This window comes from Cnephaeus nilssonii, assembly GCF_951640355.1.
Source record: "Cnephaeus nilssonii genome assembly, chromosome: 2".
Taxonomy (NCBI): domain Eukaryota; kingdom Metazoa; phylum Chordata; class Mammalia; order Chiroptera; family Vespertilionidae; genus Cnephaeus; species Cnephaeus nilssonii.
In genome coordinates, this window is record NC_137073.1 from 56,409,158 (window position 1) to 56,435,894 (window position 26,737).

Sequence of the window (26,737 nt, forward strand, 5' to 3'; positions counted from 1 at the left end):
GAGGGGAACATATGCACCATAATATTGCTAAAACCATACTTTCAGTTGTGATGAACTTCCACACGGTGTTGGTGTGAGCGTCTCCAACGTACACAGTCCCGTCTTCAGCGGCAGCAATATCATGAGGCATGTCAAAGTGCTGCCCAAACAAGAAGCACACATTAGGGTGGCAAGCCCGTACTTGAATTCTCCATAAACAGGCAGAAAACCCCACAAAACCACCCAACAAAACAATGAGCATATTACTCAAACCAAAAAACAAAACAAAACAAAAACAAAAAAACCACAAGCAAAAACAAAACCAGTAATTCCCATCAAAGCAACTCTAGGCCAAAGAGAGTCACTCATTCATTCTCTGGGCCCTGACTCTGCCAGGCACACCTCTGTACATTAGGAAACACTAAGAGACCCTTACCTCTGACTTTCAAGTCTTTAAAAGAGTTAACATTTACAAGTAGAATTTCTTTTTACAGTGTTGATTACTTGGTGTTGCAATATCTACCCATTTATTTATATTTATTTTAATAACTATCAAATTTGCCTGTTTAAATCTATACAAGTCAAAAAGACCAGGTATTAAATTTTGGCTATTATCCTGATCAAATTATCATGTGCTACCTTAAAAACTACTTATACATCACTGTTTAGAGAAGTCATTTCAAAGATTCAGTACATTCAGATTCTTTCTTTTTAAATATGTTCTTACTGATTTTTTGAGAGAGAGAGAGAGAGAGAGAGAGAGAGAGAGAGAGAGAGAGAGAGAGATCAGTTGCCTCCTGTAAGCCTCCTACTGGGGATTGAGCCCGAAGCCCAGGCATTTGCCCAGACCAGGAATTGAACCAGTGACCTTTTGGTGTATGGGATGATGCTCAACCAACTGAGCCACACCAGCCAGGGTGAGATCTAAAATGTATACCAGGAGAGAGGCAACAGTGTAGGGTTTTATACTCTGAAGCCCAGTGTTTACAATATCTTCAGTCAACAAAGGAGTGTTGAGTGTTACCTCCAGTACTTTCTCAGCTTTGGTATCTACTTAGCTACTCGGTGTTTCACTATGTCTTTCTTCATGACATATTTCCATTTCAATCATCACGATCTCAGTCCGAGGACAAAGGAGACAGGGGAGCACTTTGTAGAAACCACACTTTCAGTTGGACCCAGGGTCACCACCCAGTTCCTAGAAGAGCAGCCTTAAAACATGTGCGGCAGCCATTTCCATCTGCCTGCTGAGGCCTGCGAAGGTTCCATGTGGCTGCCAGTTGGCAGGACGTGGAGGATGCTTTTGCCTTTGGGGCCAGCCAGGCCTGCCTGAGGGCACAGCTCTCAAATATAGGACCCGTGAGTATGAACAGGAGCATTATCCCGCCGGTGGGCTTATCAATCAGCATCTGCCCACTTTAGTTTGCTGAGTACAACGGCACTAATGAGGCAAATTGCAGTGCTCAGTTCACTTTAGGACAGAATACACGCTTTGGAGATACTATTGTGCTTTAAAATTCAGCAACAATTTGTCACAATGAAAGGAAAAATGAGACGGCAGTGCCAAGGAGGCTCAATCCTTCATACTACCAAATGAGCTGTGACAAATGTGCATGAGGACAGAGAGCCAGAAATCAAAACGCTGCCTTGCTGAAACCTCGCAAGCCTGTCATTAAATGTTCATCTTTATTTTGGGTTCAGCTAATGGGTGGCAACCGACTTGCAAATTATAGGCAGTTCCTCTTCTATACCAAAATATGGTCTTAAAAAAATGGCTTTGCAAAACATATGGTTGTAAAGTGCTCCATATTTTCTGGTAGAAACTATTATAATGGGGGGGGGGGAGCGATAAGGGTGAGAGGGGATATGTGAGCTGTTCATCACTGAATCACACAGTATGTCATCAGTTCAAGGCAACAATAACAGTAAGCCTCTATCTGGTTCTCACACTGACACAGGGAGCCAAGAGTTCTGTTAGAAATACTTTGGGGCCACAGGAGGAGTTCAGGGGAGGCGTAGGGGGCGGGGCCTCGGGATCTATATTACTACTGCAATCAGAAGCACTGAGGTGGTTTTTAATGAACTAGTCTATTGTTCTGCATTATTTGAAAGAGAAAATTATGTTGTGAGCTTTCAGACTTCAGAGTTTAAGAGATTCAAAGATCTTCTGACTTAGGCTTTGTAAACTCTTCTTCTGAGGTTCTCTGCCCCAGCGAAATAAAATAGGAGAAGAGAATGACAGCATCCTCCTGGGCCACCCGGTGACAAAGCCCAGGACAACCTGCACCCTCAACATCTGTTATTCTGCCTTAAATACTCATAAGGATTTTGTGTTCTCTATAACATAACTTGTTTGCTATAACACAAATAATATTGAAACTTACTTAATGTTAAGTAAAACAATTCTCTAAGAAGTTGCACCAAGTTCATGTTGAGGTTGAAAAGATCCCTTGGCAGGCCAATGTGTGCCTCAGAGGAGTAAGAGGCGAATCACAGTCCCAAAGACCTGGGTTTGAGGTTCAGGTGTGCTTCTGACTACGTAGCTTTGGATAAGTAATTTAACCTATGGGATCCTTTTAGCTCAATTATTATTAAATATTAAAATTTTAATCTCTATCATTTAGCTCAGAGAAATAACACAAATCTGGGTCTACTGGGTTTTTTTTGTCATTATTATTGGTGTTTTGCATGGAGGGGTGGGGATCACTTCCCTCCTTTTCCACATGGGCTGCCTTTCATAAGAGAGAAGGAAAAAAAAAAGAAAGACAGCCTGAAGAGTGTGTGTGAAAGCAGACAATAAGGACCATAAGTCTTTCCTCTGATTATTGTGTGTGTGTGTGTGTGTGTGTGTGTGTGTGTGTGTGTGTGTGTGTGGAATTTGGGGGACAACTATGTGCCTTGCCCTTATAGCTTTTTGACACTATTTGACAGAACCATCTTATATATTGTCCTCTGTCTCAGCTTCCCTGCATAGACATAAAGATGAAGATCAAACGTTGGAGACAAAAACTTCTCTGAAGAATGTAATAGTAGAAGAGGGAGAATCGAAACACACGAGGAGACAAGTAATGGGTGGGCACAAACAGAGGCGCACACCATTACGTAAAACTTGACTTCTGACTTGAAGGAAGAATATCTTCTTATATAGGAATCAATACACCTCATTATTTCCTTCACCCACACTTAATCTTTGTGATGACAACTTAATTAGGTGACAATTCAGAGAGGTTCATGAACTGATTTTTCAGTTTACTGAGTTAACACAGAACCAATTCTATATTCTGGTGTAATATCAAGTCTTGTTTATTGAAAGAAAAAGCAAATTTCACCTTGGACTCTCTTTTCAGGTTTGCTGTGCTGATCCATATACAGTGACTCATTCATCACCAAATGTCTGATGAATGCTGGTGTTTGGGCACAATGCTTTCTGAAATTTTAATTCAGGGCTGTTCACATTTTTGTGAGAGTAAGGTTCATTTAGAATCTAATTTCTTGCTTAGCATTTAGTTTTGATTTCAGGATGCATATTTGAATTAAAAGTTAATAGCTGGTCGATACAGAAAAATCAAGGCAAAATATTGCAAAATGAAGACCTAAAAGAAAGTTAATGTTCTCACTCTATTAGTAGGTAAGAGGAATTTAGCTCAACGTGGCAAAACGATGAAGATGGGACAACCAATAAGGATCTGAAACACCAATGAAATAAAATATGTTATCAATGTAATTAATTTCCTTCTGAAGAGCTATTATGATTTGATATTTGATTACTTATTGCTTTTCAGGTGAAATACGTCTATGAAAACTTTTATTTATTACATATGAACCAGAGGCCCGGTGCCTGAAATTTGTGCATGGGTATGGTCCTTAGGCCTGGCCGGCAATCAGGGCTGATTTGTTGGGCTACTGGCCGGGCGATCAGGGCTCCCCCCCTCGCCCCCCCACCCCCCAATGGCACTGCCTTGGCTGTTCTGGGGCCTGTGGGCTGGGGCAGCTCCTACGTTGAGCGTCTGCCCCCTAGTGGTCAGTGTGACCAGTCGTTCCACCGGTCATTCCACCAATCGATCGATTTGCACATTAGGCTTTTATTATATAGGATAGAAACCCACACAGGGAACTTGTACTGGAACCTTTAGTTCAGATCCAGTTTGCTTCCAATCAGATTCTGTAGCTCTTGTTAAAACTCCATTTGAGTGAGAGGGCATGTCCTATTTTGTTTATCATCATATCCTTAGTGTATAGGATAATGCCTAACACAGATTAGGCACTGAATAAATATCTCAAGAATGAATTCTGATAAACCCCAGACTAGCTGTCAGTATTCTAACAGGCACATTTCTAAAATATCGAGGCATTTTAAAGTATTTTTTTAATCTAGCAAAGTTGATATCTTAAAGAATACTATAAGCATTATGAGTATAGAGATGCAATTTGCCCGGTGGCTTAGGATACATATTTTGATCCAAATAAGCCCAATAAATCTTTACATGTTTTAAAAAATAAAATCTATATATGCTTTAAAAATTCAGCCAGCAGCATTTTAGCAGGCTGAATTTTCTAAAACTGAGGTACCACCAGTATATTCGGGCAGTGTGTGTGAACATTCTGATCATTCTGGTCATATGCAGAGAAAGTAAACTGAGAAAGCAGTGGGCACACTGGGCCACAGTTCCCGTGTTTGTAAAAGACACTGTTAGAGTAAATAGTGGTAAGCCCTTTGTGAAGCCCAAACTAGCCTTTCGTCTCTTACGTAGGCCAAGTCTTTAGGACTTGAATAAATTCCAGGAACTGCTATTTTCAAGTCTTGTTGCTCAGTGTAGTCATAGTATTAAAAAAGCAAACAAGGTTTCTGTTGAATCTAAGAGAACTATAAAAGTACAGTTTAACATACTGTGATATCTTCTCTACTAGGATGAAACCAGAAAAGCCTAATTTTTTTGGTATTCTAACTACAGTAAATTTAAACCTGCCACTGTATGCAGAGTCTATTAACAACCTTAGTTCTGCATTCAGTGTTAATTTGCAGCTGAAGAAATTGATCAGAATACAGGACATTTATTCTAAATAAAACATTGTATTGGAGCGTGTCCAACCTACCTAAGAAAGTGATTACATCTCCTTCAAGTTTTTAAGAGATTATTCAAGTATAAATTGAATGTTAGGGTTTGCATTTTAATTCTCTCACATAAAAATTAATTTTCTCTCATTATATGTGAATACCTTGCGCACTGGCTTGAAGATGTCTATAATTTCCCCACTGGAAAAGTTCATCACAAATCCTTGTACTGGTTCTTGATCCCCAAAGTGAGGCTTCCCATTCACCACAAAGAGCAAACCTGTGACAAGATATTCCATTAACTATTCTTTAAAATATGGATAAGACTGGCCTTCAAAGACATGTATGTACATTTACACAAACAATAAATATTGGGTCAATCTGGTCCCTACAACTGGCAACCAAAGTAGAAAATAAAACACTTAGCAAATGTCTTCTTCTGAATAATAATAAGATCAGGTTATGAGAATAAGCTCCTTGTAATAGGAAAATCAGAAAAAGCTAGGCCTGTTCCACTTAGGAAGTCAGTGGAAATCAGGAACACATAGATAATATATATAGATATAGATATTGATATAGAGATAGATGTAGATGTAAATATAGATATATGACATAAAAATATAGGTATAGACACATAGAGATATCACAGGCATCCTAAATAGGTATTGGGAAGAGTCAGGTTATTTAAGCAAATCATTTTAGAGTATCAGATCTTTAAAAAATTATATAATATCTGCTATAGTTAAGAGAAGAATTAGAGGAAAATATGCTAAGGACATAAGTTATAGTATAGGGAGAAGAATGGTTTGAAAATGTGAGATGCATATTTCAGATTACCAAAGATATATATTTTTCACAATTTAAAAAATTAAACCATTTTATTTTTATTAATTCAACGAATACTCTTTTTAGGAACATTTTATTTCTTAGTATAGTAGTGTTTATCCAAAATAATAGAAATTATGATGTCTTGGTTAAATAAGTACTTCAGATGATGAAAATTACATTTTCAAAGAATTAAAATATACACAACACTAAACCACTATTGAAGATATTTTTATCTTCCTTTAAGGATTTCAGAATAGGGTTCTTTAGCATATCACAGTAAAAAAATCAACATTGTGAAAATCAAATACTATTGTGCAATATTGTAAAGAGAATTCCAATTGTAATACACGTCATCTTTGGTTTAAATTCTGTTTTTAATCAGATTTCCTCTCATCTTCTCTCCTGATGCTTTTCTCTTCACATTTGATTTGTTTTTATTCACTAGGAACTTGATCACCCTCTTTATTAGGTCAATGGTCTTGCCAAATTTATTCTTTAACCATGAGGTAAAAATAAAAATGAGACTATCTCTTGTAAGGATATTAATGATATTAATATCACTTTTTATTATTTATTATTTATTCTGTGGGGAAGCCAAACTAGCTCCTTACCCAGCCACCTGCATCCCTTTATTTCATGTCCTAAATAAACTGGAGGCTGCTTGGGGAGATAGTAGCCATAAGCAACTTTAAAGGCATAAAAATATAAATATTATAGTAATAGCTGTAAATAGCAATGCTACTTTAATATAGATAGATTTAATAAAACTTATGGCAAAATTATATGCACATTTTAGAAATTAAATATTCTTTCAAAATGTTCAGTAAGTATTCATTATTTAAAGAAATATTATGCTAAGTTATCTTGTAGTATGAATCAAGTGGATCTTATTTTATGAGTGTAGATAATTTTTTTCTGGTTTTCCTAAAGTCAAGAAAATCTATTTTGCAAATGAGAAAAAATTTCCAAATTTTATTGGTCATTCCTCCTGGCATTTAGACATAAGCCTCACTTTACATATTTATCTTTATTAAAAAAATTGGTCACCCCTTTTAAAAGTATGTCAGAGGTATTTTGAATACTGATTTTATCAGGCATATATCATCTGTTGATGATGTGAGAATCCATAATATTAATTATTTACTAACTAGAGCAGATGATCATAATCAAGGAAAAATCAAAATCAATATTTGGGAAAACATTTTTAACCCATTACAAACAGTAAAATCTTTGAGTTCTTCATTATTTTCATATAAAACTCCAGTTGAAACTGATTTACAATGAACTAACAGTTTAAAAATTATTTTAAGATCTAATATATAAGGTATCTTCAATCCTTTAAGAAAAAATTTTAAAAAGAGCATGTGAAGCTAAGACAAATACTTTTTAAGAACGGAGTATAGTATGACAAAACACAAAAATAAATTAAGGTAAAATACCTGGTATATATGAAATTGCAAATACATTTCTTCCAAATGATGCATGCTTAATCTCTCGCACAAATTCTTTGGTGTCAGTTTTAAAACACTGGATCCGACCATTTTCCCTGTCTGCCACACATAATTGACCCAAATGAGGCACAAGGGCCAAGCTGTGAGGAACGGTAAATTGGCCTGGTGTGGGATTGCTCCCTGAAGATTCTACAAAACACAGAAAAACCTCAGATATATAATTTGTAATAGCACCAAAAGTCTGACTCTACAGTTTTGTTTTCCAGATTCATGACAGTAAACCATTAAATATCTGGAACCAGGGGGAAATAGGGTAAAGCAGTTTATACATTTATTCCATTAATATCTCTTACCCACAAACACATTAGATATTTACTCTCTATTTGGATAAAATCTGGGGGTAGAAGTATTCTTTTTCCTCTTATAAGATGTAGGTGTGTGTGTGTGTGTTCGCACACGCGCACACGCCAGGTAGATGCATATAGAGGCCCTGTTTACTACTGGGGACAATGGCATCCTAAAGGACGTGAGGGGTACCAAGCTCCTGTTCCTAGTGATACTGGCTAGGAATTACAATTAGAGTCTTATTGGGTACCTTCTCCCCACTGTGTGATGAACTTCCCACTTGGAGAAAACTGCACAATCCGACTGTTGCAGTAACCATCTGACACATAGATGGCTCCGGTGTCCGGATCCACGGCCACATCGGTGGGTTGACAGAAGTGATTCTGGTCACTGCCTGGTTGCATGCTCCTTCCCAGGATTAGCAGGGGGCCTGCCTTGCTGTTTGGATCCAGTTTGAACACCTTTTTCAAAAGGAACAAAAGCCTCATTGCATGGTTATTACTGACACACACCCACGTGGCTAAGAACACTTGCACAGGCAATGGGAGTGTAAGCTCCCAGAGACTTACTTAAAACAAGATACTTTTTAAGAACTGGAAATCATCTGGTCCGATTCCTTCATTAGATAAGGGAGGACGATAGAGATTAATTGGTTTGCTCAAGGTCAGCCAGGTAATTATTAGTGAGTGAAGACTAGTACAAGGATGTCCTGTTCCATCCACACCTATTCCATGCACTCATCTTTCCTTAGCTAACAATGCTCTCCAGACAATACATGAGCAATAAACGCTTACCGAGATAATGTCTGAAGACCCTGGTAGCTATGTCTTCTGAGTTCTAGCATTTCCACCCCTGCCCCCCTAGTTTCTCTAGTTCTTTGCTGCCTACTCTAAAAACAGGTATCAAATGTGAATTTTGCTTCTAAGGGAAAAACTTATGACTATTCTGTGATTGAAATATAACTTCTTTTAAAAGGGACAGAATTTTAATGTTTAATACATAAACATGATTGTACCAGAGACCTAGTCTTCAATTTAGTGAAGATGAGGAAAAGAAAATAGAAAGCACAAGGAATGAAATAGAACTAAGACCTGAGGACAGAGAAAAGCAAAGAAAATATGGAAGCAAAAAAGGAGGTTGGCACTAAGGTTCCTGCCAATTCAAAGGAGAGAGGTGACTTGATCATTTACGAGTAGCTTTTCCTAGCACTAACTTCTAAGAGAAATATTTGAGATGGGGATGCTCCTTATAAACTAACTGGGTCACAGGAATGATGCAGGTAAGGCAGAGCGTTTTGAAAGCAATACTTCATGATCTTCTATTTGAATAACTGCCAAATGGAAGATAAATTACCTGATGCAGAGCCACGTCAGTGACCCAGTAATTTCCATCTTTATCCACACTCAAGCCATGTGGCAAGTAAAACCTGCAAAATAAGAATAACTGTCTTAAATATATATTAATTTCTAAAGCATGTGTACAATGAATGTTTTGGTAATTAACCTATAAAGACAATATAAATTAATAAATTGATAAATGTATACCAGCATTACAATAGAAAAGACCAAAATGAACTGTTAAATGAAAATACTTGTTATAAAAAGAGATATCCTTAAGATAAATCTTAAGCAGTAATCATTTAAAATTTTATATAAAATTACAAATATTTATTGTAAAGTATGGTATGTTAAATAACGCAAATAACATCAATTTAAAAACAATTTCTCATGATCTCACTCATTTGTGGAATATAATGAACAACATAAACTGATGAACAAAAACAGATCCAGAAACAGAGAAGCATCGATCAGACCATCAAACCTTAGAGGGAAGGTAGGGGAGGGTGGGGAGAGATCAACCAAAGGACCTGTATGCATGCATATAAGCAAAACCAAGGGACACAGACACCAGGGGGGTGAGGGCATGAGTGTGGTGGGGAGTGGGGGGAGAAATGAAGGGATAAGGACACGTATGTAATGCCTTAATCAATAAAGAAAAAAAAATTAAAAAACAAGTTCTAAGATTATAAATATTAACCTCTTAGAAATGTGCACAAACAAATTTGTCTAGAGAAATAGAAATTGATTTATATAGTTTGAATCATTTAAATACACTGCAAGATAATATAATTCTATAGTAATATAGGACATCAATATATGACTCAAAAGCTTTAAGAGTGCCTACTAAAGACAGTAAAACCCAAAGAAAACGACTTCCAGCAGACTTGGGCTGTGCCCATCCAAGCAAAGTGAAGTGGTGTGCCGGATAACCATTTAAAAAGGTTAATCTATTTAACAATCAATTGGGATGATCTGGGTAAGCGAATTATAAACTAATGTAGATCAAAACTCACAGGCTTGGACAGAATTAACAAACACATGGACAATATCTTAATATGGTGTGGTCAAAAGACATCGGACAATTTCCAAGCTATGTTTGTCAGCGTCTGGCCTTAGCATCATGCTGGCACTACACATTTTTTTTTTTTCATGAGCCAAGGCTGAGATATTAATTCACTGAACTAGATCTCTGTTTTGGTGACTGAATGTAAGAGTTATGATATGATTTTGACATAACACGCCACTGTTAGCCAACTCCATTTAGCAGCCATTGCTCTGCCCACCTCTTTAATTCCTTTCTGGAATGAGAATGCTCCTGATTAATGGGCGGGGCATCAAGGAGACAGGTTCAGAGTGGTGGAGCTGGTTTTAGAATTCGTCCCCTGACTCACAATCTTAGAATCCTATAAAAATCTAATTATTGCCATCTCCATAAGCAGCTGCATTCAAAGAGGGGGCTCCCTGCCTTTCAAAGAAGCTGGCTCTCCCTGTGCCCAAGCAGATGGAGAGGGAACAGTTCCTGAAGATGCCAGGTTCAAATGGTTGAGGACACTCTGTAAGCAGGTGACCTTTCTTTCCATGACCATAAAGTGTCAGCCAACTTTTTTTTTGGCTGCCAAATGCCATCCAGGAATAAGATCAAATAATGAGTGGCTTTCAATGCCAAATTACCTATGCATACTAAGGAAAGATAAAAAGGACATTTGTTCAGTCTTCACTTTGAGATGGAAAGACAAATGCCTTCTTTCTTAACAGTATTTACTTGATGAGTTTGGTTATATAACTTTTCTGCTGAATAATTTTTAAAAAAATCTTCAGATGTAGCTGAGCACAACTCCATTAGCTATGTGTATCCATGGCTCTCCCAAGCCTGACTACCTATTAGAATCACCTGGGGAGTTTTACAAGTATTTTGATGTCCAGGTCTCATCCCAGACTATAGGTGAATCTAATTTTTTTAAGCTTCCGGGTGATTTTAATATTCAATCAGGTTTTAGAATATGCTACTTAGAAATTGAAAGATGAGATGGCCCAATTAGTCTCCTGCTTTTTTGTTGTTAATCCTCATCCGAGGATATTTTTCCCCATTGATTTTTAGAGAGAGTGGAAGGTAAGGGGAGAGACACACAGAGAGAAACATCGATGTGAGAGAAGCACATCGATTGGTGCCTCCCACAGGCTCCCCAAATGGGGCCAGAGATCAAGCCTGCAACCGAGGTATATGAGTGTCCTTCACCGGAATCGAACCCACAACCCTTCAGTCTGAGGGTTGACACTCTAACCACTGAGCAAAACTGGGTAGGACAGCCTCCTGCTTTCTTGAGCTATGCTTTCTCACCACCGCTATACAACATACTCTTCCCAAGACCAGACCCAGTGATACACTTTGTACCCAACACCCTATGTAGTACATGCCTTAGTAACAACATAAACACTTCAACTCACAGATTTTTCCCACTGGATTGGAGAACTGCAGCAGTATTTGGATCAATGACAAGAATAGTGTCTTCTTCAATTGGCCCAAGTCCTCTTTGCTGGTAAACAAACTTGCTGTCAAAAGAGCTTTAAAAAAGATTAGAATAATAAATAAATAAACCAAGTCAAAGAACTTGAGAATGCAGACTATTTACTTGAGATTCTAAATACAGAGTAAAAAGAAGAGCTCAGATGTATCTGACTTCACTCTGTCCTGGACGGTTCAGATTATACACACAGCAGAAGCCTGAAGAACTGTGCCACTCAGAATGGCCACGGAGCAGCATGGGAGCTACTGGAGATGCAAAGTCTCAGGTCCCAGTGAATCTGAATGTGCAGCTTCACACCATCCCCACGTGACTCATAGGCACGAGAGTTTGAGGAACACTACCTGTAACTCTTAAAGTAACTAATATTTTTTAAAAGGTCCTCAAAATATTTTAATAGTTATTTTATTTCAAATTACAAAAGAAAGCATAACTTACTTTAATTTTCTCTGTGATGATAAAGGAAGTATAAATGATAGCAGGAAGGGTAGTGATAAAAAATGGGTTGCTATTGTACTAGCCATAGATACAACATACAAATCATATGAAAAAAATCTGAATGACATCAAATATTTATGGAGACATATTGGTACTTTGGAAAACCAACAACTAGACTGCTCAAATCTGCATACAGTACAGCTGTTGATCAGTTGGTTGGTATTTTTATGGAACTTATGTAGAGTCCCAGCAGAACAAAAATTTCAAAATATAATCTGTTGCCAATAAGAATATACATCACACAATTATGTAAGCATCTTGACTATTATAGTCTTTTGGGTATATTTTTCCTGAAAGATAACAATAAGTCCCTGAGGTAGTTCTTATTAATGACCCATTCAATTGAGTACAAAATATTGATTCAGCTTTGTCAACCTAAAACTGAAGTAATACTGGTTACATATGTCATTATGTGTAGTTAAAACCACACAACAATATGTAGAAAAAATATACATAGGTTTATGAAGTGGAAGTGACATCACTAACAGAGCAGATTTTATAAGAGATTCATGGGATCATCATTAAATTGAAACGTGACATTTTATTCGTAGTGCACAAGGTGTTATTAAATCAGGAAAGTCTGGTAAAGGGCAAACAGGAACTCGCTCTCTTTTACTACTGTGAGATACCAAAGAGTTTACGCTATATCTGAAAGTATTTTCAATATGAATTTTTATACTAAAGACATCATAACTAATTTTCTAGAGAACAAAGGTACCAGGTTCAGTTATCAATGATGTTTTCTTCCCAACCTGACCATGAGATTGGCTATCAGTTCAGCATATCTGAGACTCGCAGTATGCTGTAAGTTTCACATTCGTGTGTAATAGGACGAAGTCTCTTCATTTATTGTCTCTAATAGTGTAAGTCTTATATTCTTCATTATTTAGAAATATTCCAGTGCTTTGCAATGGCACAGTGGCAATCTAAATTATGTGAGAATTATGCTTTCCCTGACTATAAGAAGTTAAAAATCTGGTTTCACTTTTTCTCAAATTGAAATTTTTAGATAATTGTAGACTCACATGCAGTTGTAAGAAATAATAGAGTGATTCCTTGTACATTTTACCCAGTTTTCCCAAGCGTAGCATTTTGTACAACTATAGTACAATATCATAACCACGATACTGATACTGATAAAATCCACTGGTTATATTTAGATTTCCCTCTTATATTTCCTAATTGTTTTTTATTCTTGCAGTTTATTTGCTTGGGCATGGAATATACTAGTATATTACTAGTCCCCACATAGGAGTTAGTAATATGGAAAGTTGCCATATCTTCATAATTCTTACCAAGTGCTATCACTGAACATGTAGACAGTGATCTGACCCACTGCTGGCTGGTAGTAATAGTGCAGTCCAACTGTATATCCCGATAAACCGGGAGCGGATCAGACCTCGGCATACCTAATGTCACCTCTTATTTGTAAAATGACAAACTGAACAAGAAGCCTAATATTTTTACCTGTTCGTGATTTCCTCAAGAAATGGGCTGCAATAATTCTGGAAGATAACTGCCCCCTTGGTTTGTCCTGTCAATCACTTAAATATTCACCGTCAGTCCTAAATCTCTGGTCCTAGGGTTCTACTATTTTAGGAAATGACATTCGTACAACTTATAGATCGGGAGAAAGTACAAAGGAGACCCCCTCCCCCAGGAATAGATACTGAACTCTAACTTAAAATTATTTTTATAGTTCCAGCTTATTTCTCCAGCACTCAAATATTTCAAAATGTAAACTTTAACTCACTGGAAGCCATGTCTCTCAGAGTCAAGAGCCTGAAATGTTGAACTTGGCTTCTAAAAAACCAAGCTATGGTAAGGAAGAAATATAAATAACCCAGATCCATATCCTATGTCAGTCAGATGGAATGAAACTGTTGTAGCTGATAAATAGGTAGGGGAAAAACATCCTTTATCAATGGCACTGTTCTGTACTGCCCACAAATGTAGGAAAAAAATGTATCAAGTCATTGATGCTTTGCTGTCATAAACACAATTTGTGTGTGGGCATCTCTACTCATAATCTAGAAATGTCAAATTTCTAGTGGTGGTAATATATAGTAGCTAACTCATATGAGGATCATTCCCTTTCATTTCATTATTCACTTGTTGGTGGTGGTATAGTAAATTGTGAAATAGCAAATGAAGGAACCAAGAAAAAAATAAGTAACAAAACTAAATAAGCTACCGAATAAATAAATCAGGTATTTTAAATAAAAAATTGGATACACAGAAAATATCAGATCTCAGTTTATCAAGGTATCTTTCTCAGTAGCATATCACAATGTAACAACAATTTAGTTTGTGTGCTTTTTTAAGACTTTTGGTTATCATAAATTACCCTCCTGTCATTAGTGTGTACAGAGGGCATTTTATGTGATGCTTTAGACTAGCCACTTTTCCTACAGTATATAGCCTTATGATTATTATTCACGGTATTACTATCATTCTGCTATATACATTAAAGGATCTCAGTGATTAGACAAGTTCTTGAATTTACTGTTTAGAGAATCTGTTCATTTAAAGACCACCTCTCAAAACAGAGAAAAAAATACAAAGTAAATATGACAAAACAAAAAACAAAGATGACATCCTACTTATTTTAGCATCATTTAAATATATCAATTTACTTCAGAAACGTAAAAAGCAAATAATAAAATTCTAGAATTCTTAAGATGATTACAGCTTTAAAGAAATTAACCACAATCTCTCTCTCTCTCTCTCTCTCTCTCTCTCACACACACACACACACACACACACACACACACAATCTGCCCAATAAACTAGTTCATAAACTCTGTTGTAATTCACAGAAAGGTAACCTTTGAATAGCTCACAAATGGATGTCAAACTACAGAGCTGGCTACAGGGTTGCTATAGCAAAGTGCTTATTTGGTGTTCTAAAGCAGCTAGCCCGGGTTATACGTTGCAGAGAAGTCTTTATTTCAACCACATTTAACTTTTTACAGGATATAATAATACCCTGCACATTTCACCGTGCCCGGAGCGCTGCTGATCTTTGTTTGCTTCTTAAGAAAAAGCACTCCGCTGAAAAGACTGAACTGTGGCCTGTGGGCCGGAATTCATCAGTTCTTTATTTTTAGCAGTTTGAATCCACCACTAATGATTTTGCACATTAGCAGCTAATCAAACAGTTTAGATAAGGCCGGGAAGAAATGCTCTGCTGTGGTCATACAGAGAAAGAACTAGAGTAAGGAGAAAATAAACTTCTGTGCCATCAATCCAAATTAAGGGAAACAAAATAAATAATAGCAACTGAAGAGAGAAATAAAATATAATGTTGTAATTATATAAATTAAGAAGCTGGGGAGAGAGCCATAGGTTTTCAAGTGAGAATTTAAATGGAAATGTATCCTCAATGTTAGGAAAGCAAAGACATACCATACAAAGGCTAGAGGTTTTAAATGGAGTAAATTTAATACTATGTTAAAAACACTTACTTCTGAATATATACACATGGCAAAAACCCCCTGTGAGGAGAGAATGTGGGCAGAGAAAGAAACCAGCGCGAGTATTCGGTGCCCTGATGGAGCTAGCAGGAGAGATGTCACAGGCAGGAATGAAAAAAAACAAAGGACGAGGTATCAGGGCACTGGGCTCTGGTCCGTTAGGGCGGGCACTTGGGGATGAGTCACTTAGCACTGGTTTTTGTTACTCAACAGAGTAAGGCGCCTATTAAAGGCCTTATTTTTTGGACTAGGGAACTTGAGAGTTAGCGAGTTCAAATGTCTTGATGCAGGTCTCAAGGCTAGGAAATGATAACCAAGATTCAAACCCAGGTCTCCTGTCTTTAAAGAAGAAAAAAGCGGTCTTCTCTTACTGGGAATGCACTCTATTAAATTTAACGTAAATGTGGGAGACACGGAAGAAGTTACCTAACCAAGAAGAATGAGAGGAAGGGGTGTAAAACTGGAAGCAAGTAGCTAGAGGACAATGGGAAATGGCAATCTGTGAGAGAAGGGTGGGGAATGGAAACGTTGTTGTTGTAGATTCCTTACAATTTTCTCTCAGATAGTAAGGTACTAAGGTACCGCTCAGTCACTTCGAGTTCTGTTTTCCAGGCACAATTAATTCTTAAGATATGAAAGAATTTGCAGATGTAGATGCAGAACCTCAAGCTGGTATCTTAAATGAGTCACCAGAAAACTAGTGAGGCAAATCTTGAACTGAGTTTCCTGCCAGTTAGGAAGCAGATAGATTTCTGAAATAACTGATCTTGTCAAAATTCTATAAAGCATTGATGAAGAGAAGGACTGAGAGCTATCTGGGGGGCAAGTGGAAGAAGATTCCCAGAAGACTACATCTCTAAGAACAACATTTGTTTAACCAACCATTCGACTATTCAGATTTTATAAACAACATTTATGAAGATATGACAGGCATGCTCATCCAACAGATCGAATACAAACAAGGCTGGGAGGGATAGCTCACTCTCTGGTTAATTAAGAATAAAATGATATCTGAAAACTGAAACAGTGCTAAATCTACTGAAGTGAAATGTAACTGGAATAAAGTCTTGCATTTAAAAAACACTCTATGAGTATAAATTTCCAGTAAAAACTTGAGCACAGTTTATAAAACATATTTGGAGATCTTAGCATATTATGAGTCCAACACAAGGCAACAAGGTGGTGATACTCTTGCTGAAGCAAAGTGAATACAATTGTTTATACTAATAGATACCCAGAATGCACGTCAAGGAAAGTAACTGTATTGCTGAGCAGATACTACGTGAGGTGTTGTGGCCACTTCTCAACCAAACCCTTTAAGAGGTTGGGAAACCAGAGCACTTTCGGATGAAAGTATCATGTCAGCATCAAGACTGGGTGAGGGCCTGCGGGTATTCAGTCTGCAGAAGATAAGGCTGTCTTCAAATAGGCAAATAACTGCCCTGGGTAAATGGGAGTAAATTCATTCTGCATCAGGCTGTCACGAGGTGGAGTTAGGGACTCAGATTTGAGATTAACATAATGAAGACCTTTATGACATCTGGATGAGTCCCATAATTGAAGAGTAAGTCTCATCTCTAGGGAATTTCTTGGCACTGAAGTAATTCTAGCACTGGCTGACTGTAGATGATTTTGTAAAGAGATGTCTGCATTAGGCAGGGAGGAGCTGGAGATGAACTATTCATGGTATTACTACAATTCTGGTGGATATGTGCCATTCTGGGTGCCCAATGTCTACTGCACTATTTTGTGCTAATGAAACCTCATTTTTCCTTTAGTTGACCCAATATTTTGAACTTCTCTCTCAGCCCATTATTTTTCGATGACATCAACTCTACTTTCACATTCCAGGAATAGAACAACAACAACAACAAAAAAACCTGAAGCTAAGCCAAAGAGTGGATTTCATTCCTCTGCTCACAAAGACTGGTTCAGGGATGGGGGAGACATGGCCTCAGTCAGACTGAAGAATGCTAAAAGACTCAATTTAAGAATTTTTCTATTGAGTTATCAGGGACATAGACTCTATCTTCACTGTAACTAGTATGATAATGGATTCTCAGGGCCTAAGAAAAGAGCCAATTAGGAGAAAGTGTGTTAAAAAACAGATCCCATTGATACTGTGTGGGCCATCATACCCTTGAAGTTTTCATTTATGCAAACTAACAAATTTCTTCTTTTCCTAAACTACTGTGTGTTGGGTGTTCTCACTTAATGGTAAAAGAAAGACTCGCAAGTGATACAACTCCCGAGATCTCTTTCAACTCCATGTGAAGAAATAATAAAAGATATAAAGGAAGCACATTTTAACACCTAAAAATTAGGGGTAAAACACATGGTTAGGTTTAGTTGGTATGTGATGTGAGTCCTGCACAGTAGAACTTTGACCATAGCTGGATAAATAAAAGAAAGGCCAAGAAGTGAGTCTTTGACAGTGGGGGTGATTTTAAGATAGAAACCCAGGAACAGCTGTTACTGAGCCAGGAGCTACCCAGCTCCTACTGGGAAGCATTTAAACATTAAAGAGCTCTAGCTGCCATGCTGCCCTAACACCAGGGCAGACAAGAGGATCTTTAAAATTTCATTACACCCTGCTGGTAATAGGTATTTCCTATTTTAGCTGGAAGAGGCTTCTTAAAGTAGTCATATTGAAGTAAGAGACAGAGAGGAAGGAAAATAGAAATCAAATTGAGAAAGGGAGTGACAATCATCTTTCAGGATGTTAACTGGTTTATTATTATTATTACTAGATGCCCAGTGCACGAAATTCATGCACTGGTAGGGTCCCTAGCGGCTGGCAGTGGCTACCGGGTACTCCTTCCCTTCCCCTGGCCGGTCCCACCTCCTGGTCAAACTCCCGGAAGAACTCCCGCTTGAGGGGATAATTTGCATACTACACTTTTATTATATAGGATTTTGGTTGCTATGCTTATTCAGCTTGGTTAAGTAGAAGAGTAAGAGCTGATCAGGGATACTGGGTAAGAATGAAGAGTAATAGTACAGACAGATGGTGTGATGATGTCAAAGGAGCTTTGGGTAACAAGTATAATTAGAGATTATTATTAACTCCAAGCATTGTCTGATACTTAAAGAATAACCTTCTAAAAATTGGGGGACAGAGAGTGTATAGAGTACTTAGCTTTGGTTGAAAGCAAGCCTTAGCCTTATGGAACCTACAATTTTGTGAACATGAGCAATGTCAGGATAGGAAAGACTCCAAGAAAAATTAATGTAGGATTTATCACTACTCTATCCAAGCAGTGGTAGCAATAAGAATGCAATTTCCACACCATCTTAAATTTCCATTGTCTCTCACCAGCCCATCATAAATTCTACAGGAAAGTGCTTTTTTCTTTGTACAGTTCTTGGATACTTAACAAGGGAGAAGAAAAACTATGTACTCCATTTTATTTTATATAAGGTGACTTGTGTATGCAGGATGGGTGATCATGTGTGACTGTTCAAAGAACAGAGCTCACAAATCCGAATCTATTTTTCTAAAAAAAGAACATAACAATGAACAGAGCAATCCACTTCTAATTCCCCTCATGAATGATAAAGCAGACAGTTGCTGAAAGCAGAGAGCTGAGAGCTGGAAGAGCATTTCCTCACAAGCACGGCTGCAAAGGGTGCTAGAGGCCAACTGGCAATACAGGAGAGGCGGAAGGAACGAGGGAGAACAAGGATTCTCACACCTGAAAGATAGAGATGAAGAAGAAAGGAGAAACAGAGATGCAATGAATTGAACCAGCGCATTTGCTCTGAAGAAGTCTAGCGTTTTAAACACCACCATTTTGTTGGTGCCATGTATGAGGGTAAAGACACCAGGGCTTTGGCAATGACACTGGAATTGCTGTACACATGACACTGGGTATCCAGATGAAAGCTAGATGCCAGGAAAAAGCAGTTTTTCAGTTAGAACCATATGTCACAGAAAATGTTCTTATGTGGTTCTTGTTTCAGAGTCTAGTGTCATCTCCTGCCCAGAGCTGCCTTTTACTGACTCCCTTTTTGTAATAAGCTAGTCCAGCCTCTGCTGTTTACTTGGAATAAATATAACATTAAAATGGAAAACTGGGCTTTGTCCAACTCAACTTTAGCCAGCTGAGACAGCATCAATGGGAGGAAATGATGCCGCAATTTTCTTCTCTGACAAAATGAGGCTAGAAATCCGTGCAGAAAATTTGGCAATATTCATTAAAATGAAGAATATGCTACAATGAATAGTAATAGTTTGCCTTTAAAAGCACATGTTAAAATACCATTAGATGTTCAATACTGACTAAGACGATGTACGAGAGATGCATGAATAGGGATATTGAGTTCGATTGTTTCCTTTGAACTCTGAAGTGATCTCTTTCTCCAATCCCATTTTCAAGTGTGACAACTGGAAAGGACAATTAAACAGGAACAAAGCGACCAATCTACTCTGAAATGCTGATTGCATTCCACCTTCAACTGCACAAAGAAAGCTATCGACATGTGTCTGTGACACAGCAGGTTTAGCATGAGGGTAATCAACATCTCTGAAAACGAGGGAAAAGAACCATCGAAGTACACATGTGGATCCTCAATGTTCCGGACCCCACAGATGTATTCTTGAAAGGAGAAGACTGATCCACTTAATTGATAAGATATCTTAAAATGTACCTTCTGATGTAAATGTGTGATAAAACAAATCAATAAATGGATATTCATTACTCAGGAAATTTAAAATAACCAGCTAAATTTTGGAGCAGTCTTTTAAAAAAATTATGTAAATGTGTTTATAACCCTGTAACAGGCAGCATCTCAAAATGGGTACTGATTTTTTCTACGCCGGTGGCGGCCAAACTGCTCCAGCCACAGTCCCTAGAGGCTACTTGCTGTCACTGCGGAGGAGCAGTGCGAGGGAATGGGCAAGTCCAGTGGCCTTAGAACAGGCTGCACCCAGTATCAGGAAACAACAAAGTGCTGTATTATAGTCAAAGAGTAACTTTTCACACACTTCCTTTGAAGTCTTAGAATTCCTCAGCCTATTTCTTAACTGCTTTCAGGATTATTCTCCTTAGAAATGTGAAGGTAAGCTTAAAGGGAGCAAAACATGGTAGGTAGGCAGAATCACATTGTTATTGCCTTCTTTTTATAAACTAGTTGATAAAACCACTACTTTGTTTTATCCACTGAGCCAAACTGGTTAGGGCATAAAAAACCACTACTTTGTTTTAAAATGCACTAGAGTTCCGCTCTGTTACTTGTCATACAATAAAAGAACAAATATATTTTGCTCACACAAATCAAGTTCAAAAAGAACCTTGAACGTTCTCTCAGCACTATTCTTAGTGTAATGACAAGTGATGCATGCTCTTTTTATTTTCTTTTACTCTTTGAAGGAAAAATATTACTTACTTTCCATCCCAGACATGGTCACCTCTGTGGAAAATCACCAGGTTATTCTTAGGGTCCACTGCCACCCCCGAAACCTGGCCTGGTAACAAGTATACTCCAGGCCAATCCAGTGCCTCTTCTACATGGAAATCTACAAAACAAATCCGTACATTTAGTGTAAACAAGGAAGCTAGTACAGCCTCATGAAGATTCACATTGGTTATAAGAAACTCATGCAGTAACGTCACTCGGTGCAAAGAAAAAAATAAATCAAGCCGTGCTCTACATGATATGCCACATGCACATGCCAGGTAGCCTCTGGAGCTATGAATCAGGTAAGCGACTGTGAACTGCTCGGGAATTACATGCTCTCTTGTCCTGTTGATAAGATGCCTATAAAACCTGCTTACCCTTAAATCAGGAAGAACAAATGTGAGACCATTCTTATTATAATTAGTATCTTTGGAAAATGTGGCCACATGGATGGCATCACTTTAATATAAAGCTTTTAAATGTTGTAAATAAATGCCAAACATGGCCAATTAAGCATCTCTCTCTCTCTCAACTCTTGTGTACATTCTGATGTTCAATATACACCAGACCCTACAATAAGCCATCCCTGTACAAGGAACTATATAAGATGCCAATTTCATTTTTTCCTAATTTCAGTGTTCCTATGAAAAATGGGAGTGGGGAGACATCCTCTTTCACTGCTTATATTTCACTGCTTCCTAACCTAAGAAAAAGGAAAAATCACAGAAACTCTGTGACTGAATGACTTCCAAGCCATTCTTATTTCTGACCAGAATACATTTATAGAGAATAGCTGGGTTCATTTGTGGTAATCCCTTTACAGACATTCGAGTAAAGAGGTATGATGTGTGGAGTAGCTACACTAAGGATATATAGTTACGAAGATGCTATGAAATCTGTTGTATCAGTGTCAATATTTCTTCCCCTCCAAAATGCTTCAACAGAGATGCTGAGAAGTAGAAAAGAAGCAATTCCAGTCTCATTTATCCTGCCCACCCTCTGGAGGACGTAGCAACACTGCAAAATCTCCAAGACGCATTAAAGACGAGGAAGAAAGGGAGGGACAGGGCTTCCATAATTAGCTTCTGGGAACTTGAGAGGACACCAGTGTGAGAATAAACACTTTAAAATAATTCTCTTGACTATAAAAAATAGTACTTTTTCACTTAAAATATTTTACCTTTGCACAATTACCATTTTTCTTTCAAAAAAATTAACAAAGCATAGCACAATCAATAGGATGTTAGATCAGTTCTGCCTACAAGCTTTGTTGAAGCATCTTTAACAAACATCCCCTTAGTGTACCGTGTAGGTGAGGCATTATGCTAGATTCCGGGAACACACACACACACACACATAAAAAAAAAAAACCCACCAGAAATAAAACATCGTTTTTGGCCTTGAGGAACGACAAAATTAGAAACAAAAGAAAGCAAACATGTATGGCACAACGTAAGGCAGGGAATGTGGGAGAGAGAGGGTCTATAAACCTTCCTGAGGCAGGGCTGGGAGAGGGGAGGGTTAAGGTCAGGCCTGAGAGGTTTCCCAGAAGAAGAAACATTTGTGCTTGCACTTAAAGGTAAGTGGGGGGTTCACTGAGTATAGAAGTCGGGGGAGAGCATTTAGATCAGAAAGATCAAAAGAGAGGATGCTTATAACTGCAGAATGTGTTTCAAGTTCTTTATGTAACAGGGAAAGAATGCTTGTGTACCGCAGGTGGGAATCCGGAAGCAGGAGGCAGATGAACAGACCCAGAGATCTAGGTTAGACTGGAAAATGTGTTGTAGACAACATGAAGGAATATGGATTTAAAAATGAATGCATCTGTAGTTCTGAGCTGTGGTGTCTTGCTCTATACTATGATTAATTTTGAGGCATGCTGCAAGTACCTTACCAGTAGCAGTAAAGCACAGAGTTTGGGAATAATTTGCTTTTGAAATATGTTAGCGCACACAAGAATGTCATTCTCACTCACGTGTGCTTTGATATGCCCTCTTGAGTTGGGGAGAAGGGGGGCAGAGTTACAGCTGGCATTTCTAAATCTGTAAACAGTTCTGGGCACAGCAGTGGATGTGAAAGGGGCTGCTCAGATGAATAGCATTCATCATTTATCACGCTTGTCATAATAGGAAGAAAGGACACAAATTGCTGCTACAGGCGGTTGGGAGCCGCTGAAGGTTTTTAAGCATGGAGTGACATGATTAAAACCGTGTTTATGAAAGTAAACTATGGAAATAGGGCATAAGCATAATAATTAGAGATGTCTAGATGGATCAACAGATGGATAAATCATTCCCCAAAGAAAATGTTTTAAATTATTTTAAAGGTGCTTGAATTTCAGGTTGTACTTCATTCATTCTCATCTCGGTTACAGCGTGTCTGTTTGGGGGTCATGATTCTGTACTCATTCGCCATCTCCTGAGGATACTGGATAGGCTCCAAGAAAACCTCGAACCTCATGACAATATACATGTCTAGTTGCTTTAGTCAGATTTTTGAAGCCCAGAGTACGACAAAACTAGATGGAATTTCTCGAGGGCAGGGACCATGTCTTATTCACTGTTTATTCACCAAGGCTTGCACGGGGCCTAGCCTACCGCAATGGCCTAATAAGTGCACGAACCTGAATGCGATGCTGGTATTTCTTGCTTATTATGTTTTCAACTAGCGTTTAAGCAGCCTTATAATTAACTTGTACTACCCCTTTTTTACCCCTGGCACTACGCTAGAGACATTGTGAAGCGACTCAGTAATAAAGGCTAATTGGCGAATTATTTTCATTAAATACAATAAATAGATATTATGGTTCCTGGAACCTTTCTAGTCAGTGGTTCACCAGCTGGTACTGGAAGCGAGGTGCTCATGAAGGTGCAGAGATACTAACTCTGATAGAAAATACGCAATGTCCAAAATTAGTACATTGTTCTGGGATCAAATGTAATTTTTTTTTTTATTGTTGTTATCCTTCACCTGAGGATTTTTTCCACTGATTTTTTAGAGAGAGGAAGGGAGGGAAGGATAGAGAAAGAGAGAGATGTGAGTGAGACACATTGATTGGCTGCCTCCTGCACATGTCCCAACGGGGGCCAGGTAAGTGCCCTTGACCAGGAATTGAACCTGAGACCCTTCAGTGTTCAAGCCAATGTTCTGCCACTGAGCCATACTGGCCAGGGCTCAAATATGATTTTAATAAAATATTGGAAGTGTTGTGTAAAGAACTTTAACCTAGCTATGAATGATCCCAATGATCATTGACCTTAGATTGATAAGTGCTTGAAAGTCTACAAAAATCATTGACTAATGGGTTGCTAACAAACTATTTTGTCACATATAAGAATCTTTTTTGGTTGGAAATTTTCAAGAAGGAAATTTCAAGTAGAAAACTCAGTGTAAATATGTACACATTTATTTAAAAATATATGCTTTTGGTGAATTTTCAAAACCTAAGGTGCCATCTGAGGAAATATGTAAGAGGTCTAACACCGAGCAAATTGGCTCCTTTAGTACTGAATCACTGCGAAGGAGAACTGTTTTGTGCATGGCAAGAATGTTTGTAGAAATTATATTAAATTTCATTAAAAATATAATTGTACATTTATTAAGATTACCTACTCAAGACCTCAAAATATTCAGGATCTAGGTCTCTGAGTTAACTAGAAATTCTATAATAAAGGAAAACTGTTCTCATCTGTGAACATTAGCTCAGTTAATTGATGTTTTTGCTTCCAGTGTCACCATCTTTTAAATTATTAGGTAGTTAAAGGCTATTTGCTTCAAAATTAAATGATCAAGAATCAAGGCAATAATTTACGACCAGTGGTATGTGTATATGGAATTAATACAGATGTTTTCCCAATCCCAGCCCACCTCTACATGAGAATCATAGAAGGCCAGAACATACCGGCTCATCCCAGATAATTTTCTTATATCATAGAAAAGAAACCGTGGGCTTGAGCCAGACTTCAGGCATCAATGTTAAGGATGGTTATTTTCTATTAATAATAATGATTTCTCTAATGAAGAAAAATCTCAAATCCTTATTAAAGAAATTGTATGATAAAATATATTTGGGTTCTAACTTAAACTTAACATTAACAATCACAGAGAAGTTAAAATTTTGAGTTCAGACTCCTCTTAGCTTTTATTTAAGAAGTGATTCAGTACATGATTAATTAATTTTGTAGACTTACAGTTTTAATTTGAAAATTAAATACACATTTCTTACACATGACCTTGGGAAGCTATTCCCAACTCCAAGAGTCTGCTGCTCTAAATTCGGATGTCAAAGAATAGGATTATTTCAGAAGAACCCTTGCATTTATTATAAATAAAGGTAAATGTGCAGCCTCATAATCCACCATGAATTTAGAAAAAAGTTACTACTTTCAGAAAAAATGAAACATTACTATTAAAATTGTATTAATAAATCACTAAAAGGATTAATGAATTACACCTTTCCAAGAAAAGATTAATGTTAATGATCAATGCTGCTTTCATATGAAATTATTAATGAGCATTTAAAAGGTCATTCATTTATCTGTTACATAAGGACTAAAGGAATTAGATAACGTTGAGAAAAAAATATAATTTCCAACCCAGAACTATGACCTAACCTGAGCATAACTAGGCTCTTCACATTTAATCTTATGGAAAGGATCCTGATGAAATTATTGGAAGACCACAACAAGAACAAAGGGAAGTGGTTGTATTTTCTACACTTGCAAATTCTCCTCTAGTGAGGAGAAGATACATTATTTTGGTCAGGGATTGTTATTCATCCGAGGTGCAGGAATAACTGTAATTAACTAAAAGCATAGGGAAAATATTTACCTATGTCAAAAAGAGAACAAGAACTAATTATAATGTTTCATTTAATGGGAGTGAAGTGAGGAAGAGAGTTAAGACATAAGTAGGGGTTCAAAGCATTAGAATTTATTTTCTTTTTAAATAAGAAAATTAGATCAGCATTTTGCAAATGAGATCATCTTGGTCAATTTGTTTGGATAGTGATTGAGAAAGCATGACCAAAGGTAATATACAACTACAGTTATTATGATCATAGATGAGATAATGGGATGATTGGAAAAAGGCAGTCATCTTCTTATCTATCTATCCATTATTATCTTTATTTTATTGTGAGAAGGAGAATAACAAAATGATTAAAAAACAAGACTTGGAGCAAGTCTGCCTGACTTTAAATCTTGGTTCCTTGAGCTATCTCCTTTCAATGCCTCAGTTTCTTTCTCTCTACATGAATTTATAAATACCGTTCTTGTTATGAGGATGAAATGAGTTAATGCATCTAAAACACTTAGCTTGGCTCAGAGTAAGGGCTATGTATGTGCTTGTGTTTGTTATTCTCTTCCCTTCCAGCGATTAAAAAATCAGCCAAATGAATGCCTCATTTTACTCTAGAAATACTTCAGATTTGAACCTAGAGGTAAGCATATGGCTGAAATATGTTAAAAAGTTGGACTCTTGAGTTAAGTAAAACTTGTCCGCAGAAATTAAATTCAATCTAAGTGTATCATAGAATACTTAAAGACTCTGAGTTCTCTTATCTGATGGAAAGCATCACACAAATACAGATTATTTTAGATGCATCCAGTGGTGTGTAATATATGCTGAATCAGGCTTCCATGTGCTAGCAAATAGTAGTGCAATCAAATTTGCCAAAGAGAATAGTTACTGTGGTTTTTAATGCATTGTTCAATGAATCTAGATTCCAGAAGGCAACTAGAATAAAGACAGCTAACATTTTGTTTCTATTCTATTAATGCTGTCTCAATATAGATATCAAACTAGTGATGGAAATCAAAATAATGTTAGGCGTAAAAAGGAGTGC

General features: G+C 37.4%; 1 protein-coding gene across 11 annotated transcripts in view; it reads right to left on the reverse strand.

Annotated features, from left to right (window-relative positions):
- PAM (peptidylglycine alpha-amidating monooxygenase) overlaps positions 1–26,737 on the reverse strand; it is a 267,335-nt gene that overhangs the window by 11,221 nt on the left and 229,377 nt on the right. For all 11 annotated transcript variants that reach the window (XM_079786765.1, XM_079786768.1, XM_079786767.1 and 8 more), the window contains 7 exons: positions 20,881–21,010; positions 11,442–11,558; positions 9,010–9,082; positions 7,907–8,117; positions 7,300–7,500; positions 5,197–5,312; positions 40–139 (listed from right to left, as the gene is read on the reverse strand). In XM_079786765.1, the coding sequence (XP_079642891.1) occupies positions 40–139; positions 5,197–5,312; positions 7,300–7,500; positions 7,907–8,117; positions 9,010–9,082; positions 11,442–11,558; positions 20,881–21,010 (948 nt within the window). The remainder of the gene's footprint in view (positions 1–39; positions 140–5,196; positions 5,313–7,299; positions 7,501–7,906; positions 8,118–9,009; positions 9,083–11,441; positions 11,559–20,880; positions 21,011–26,737) is intronic.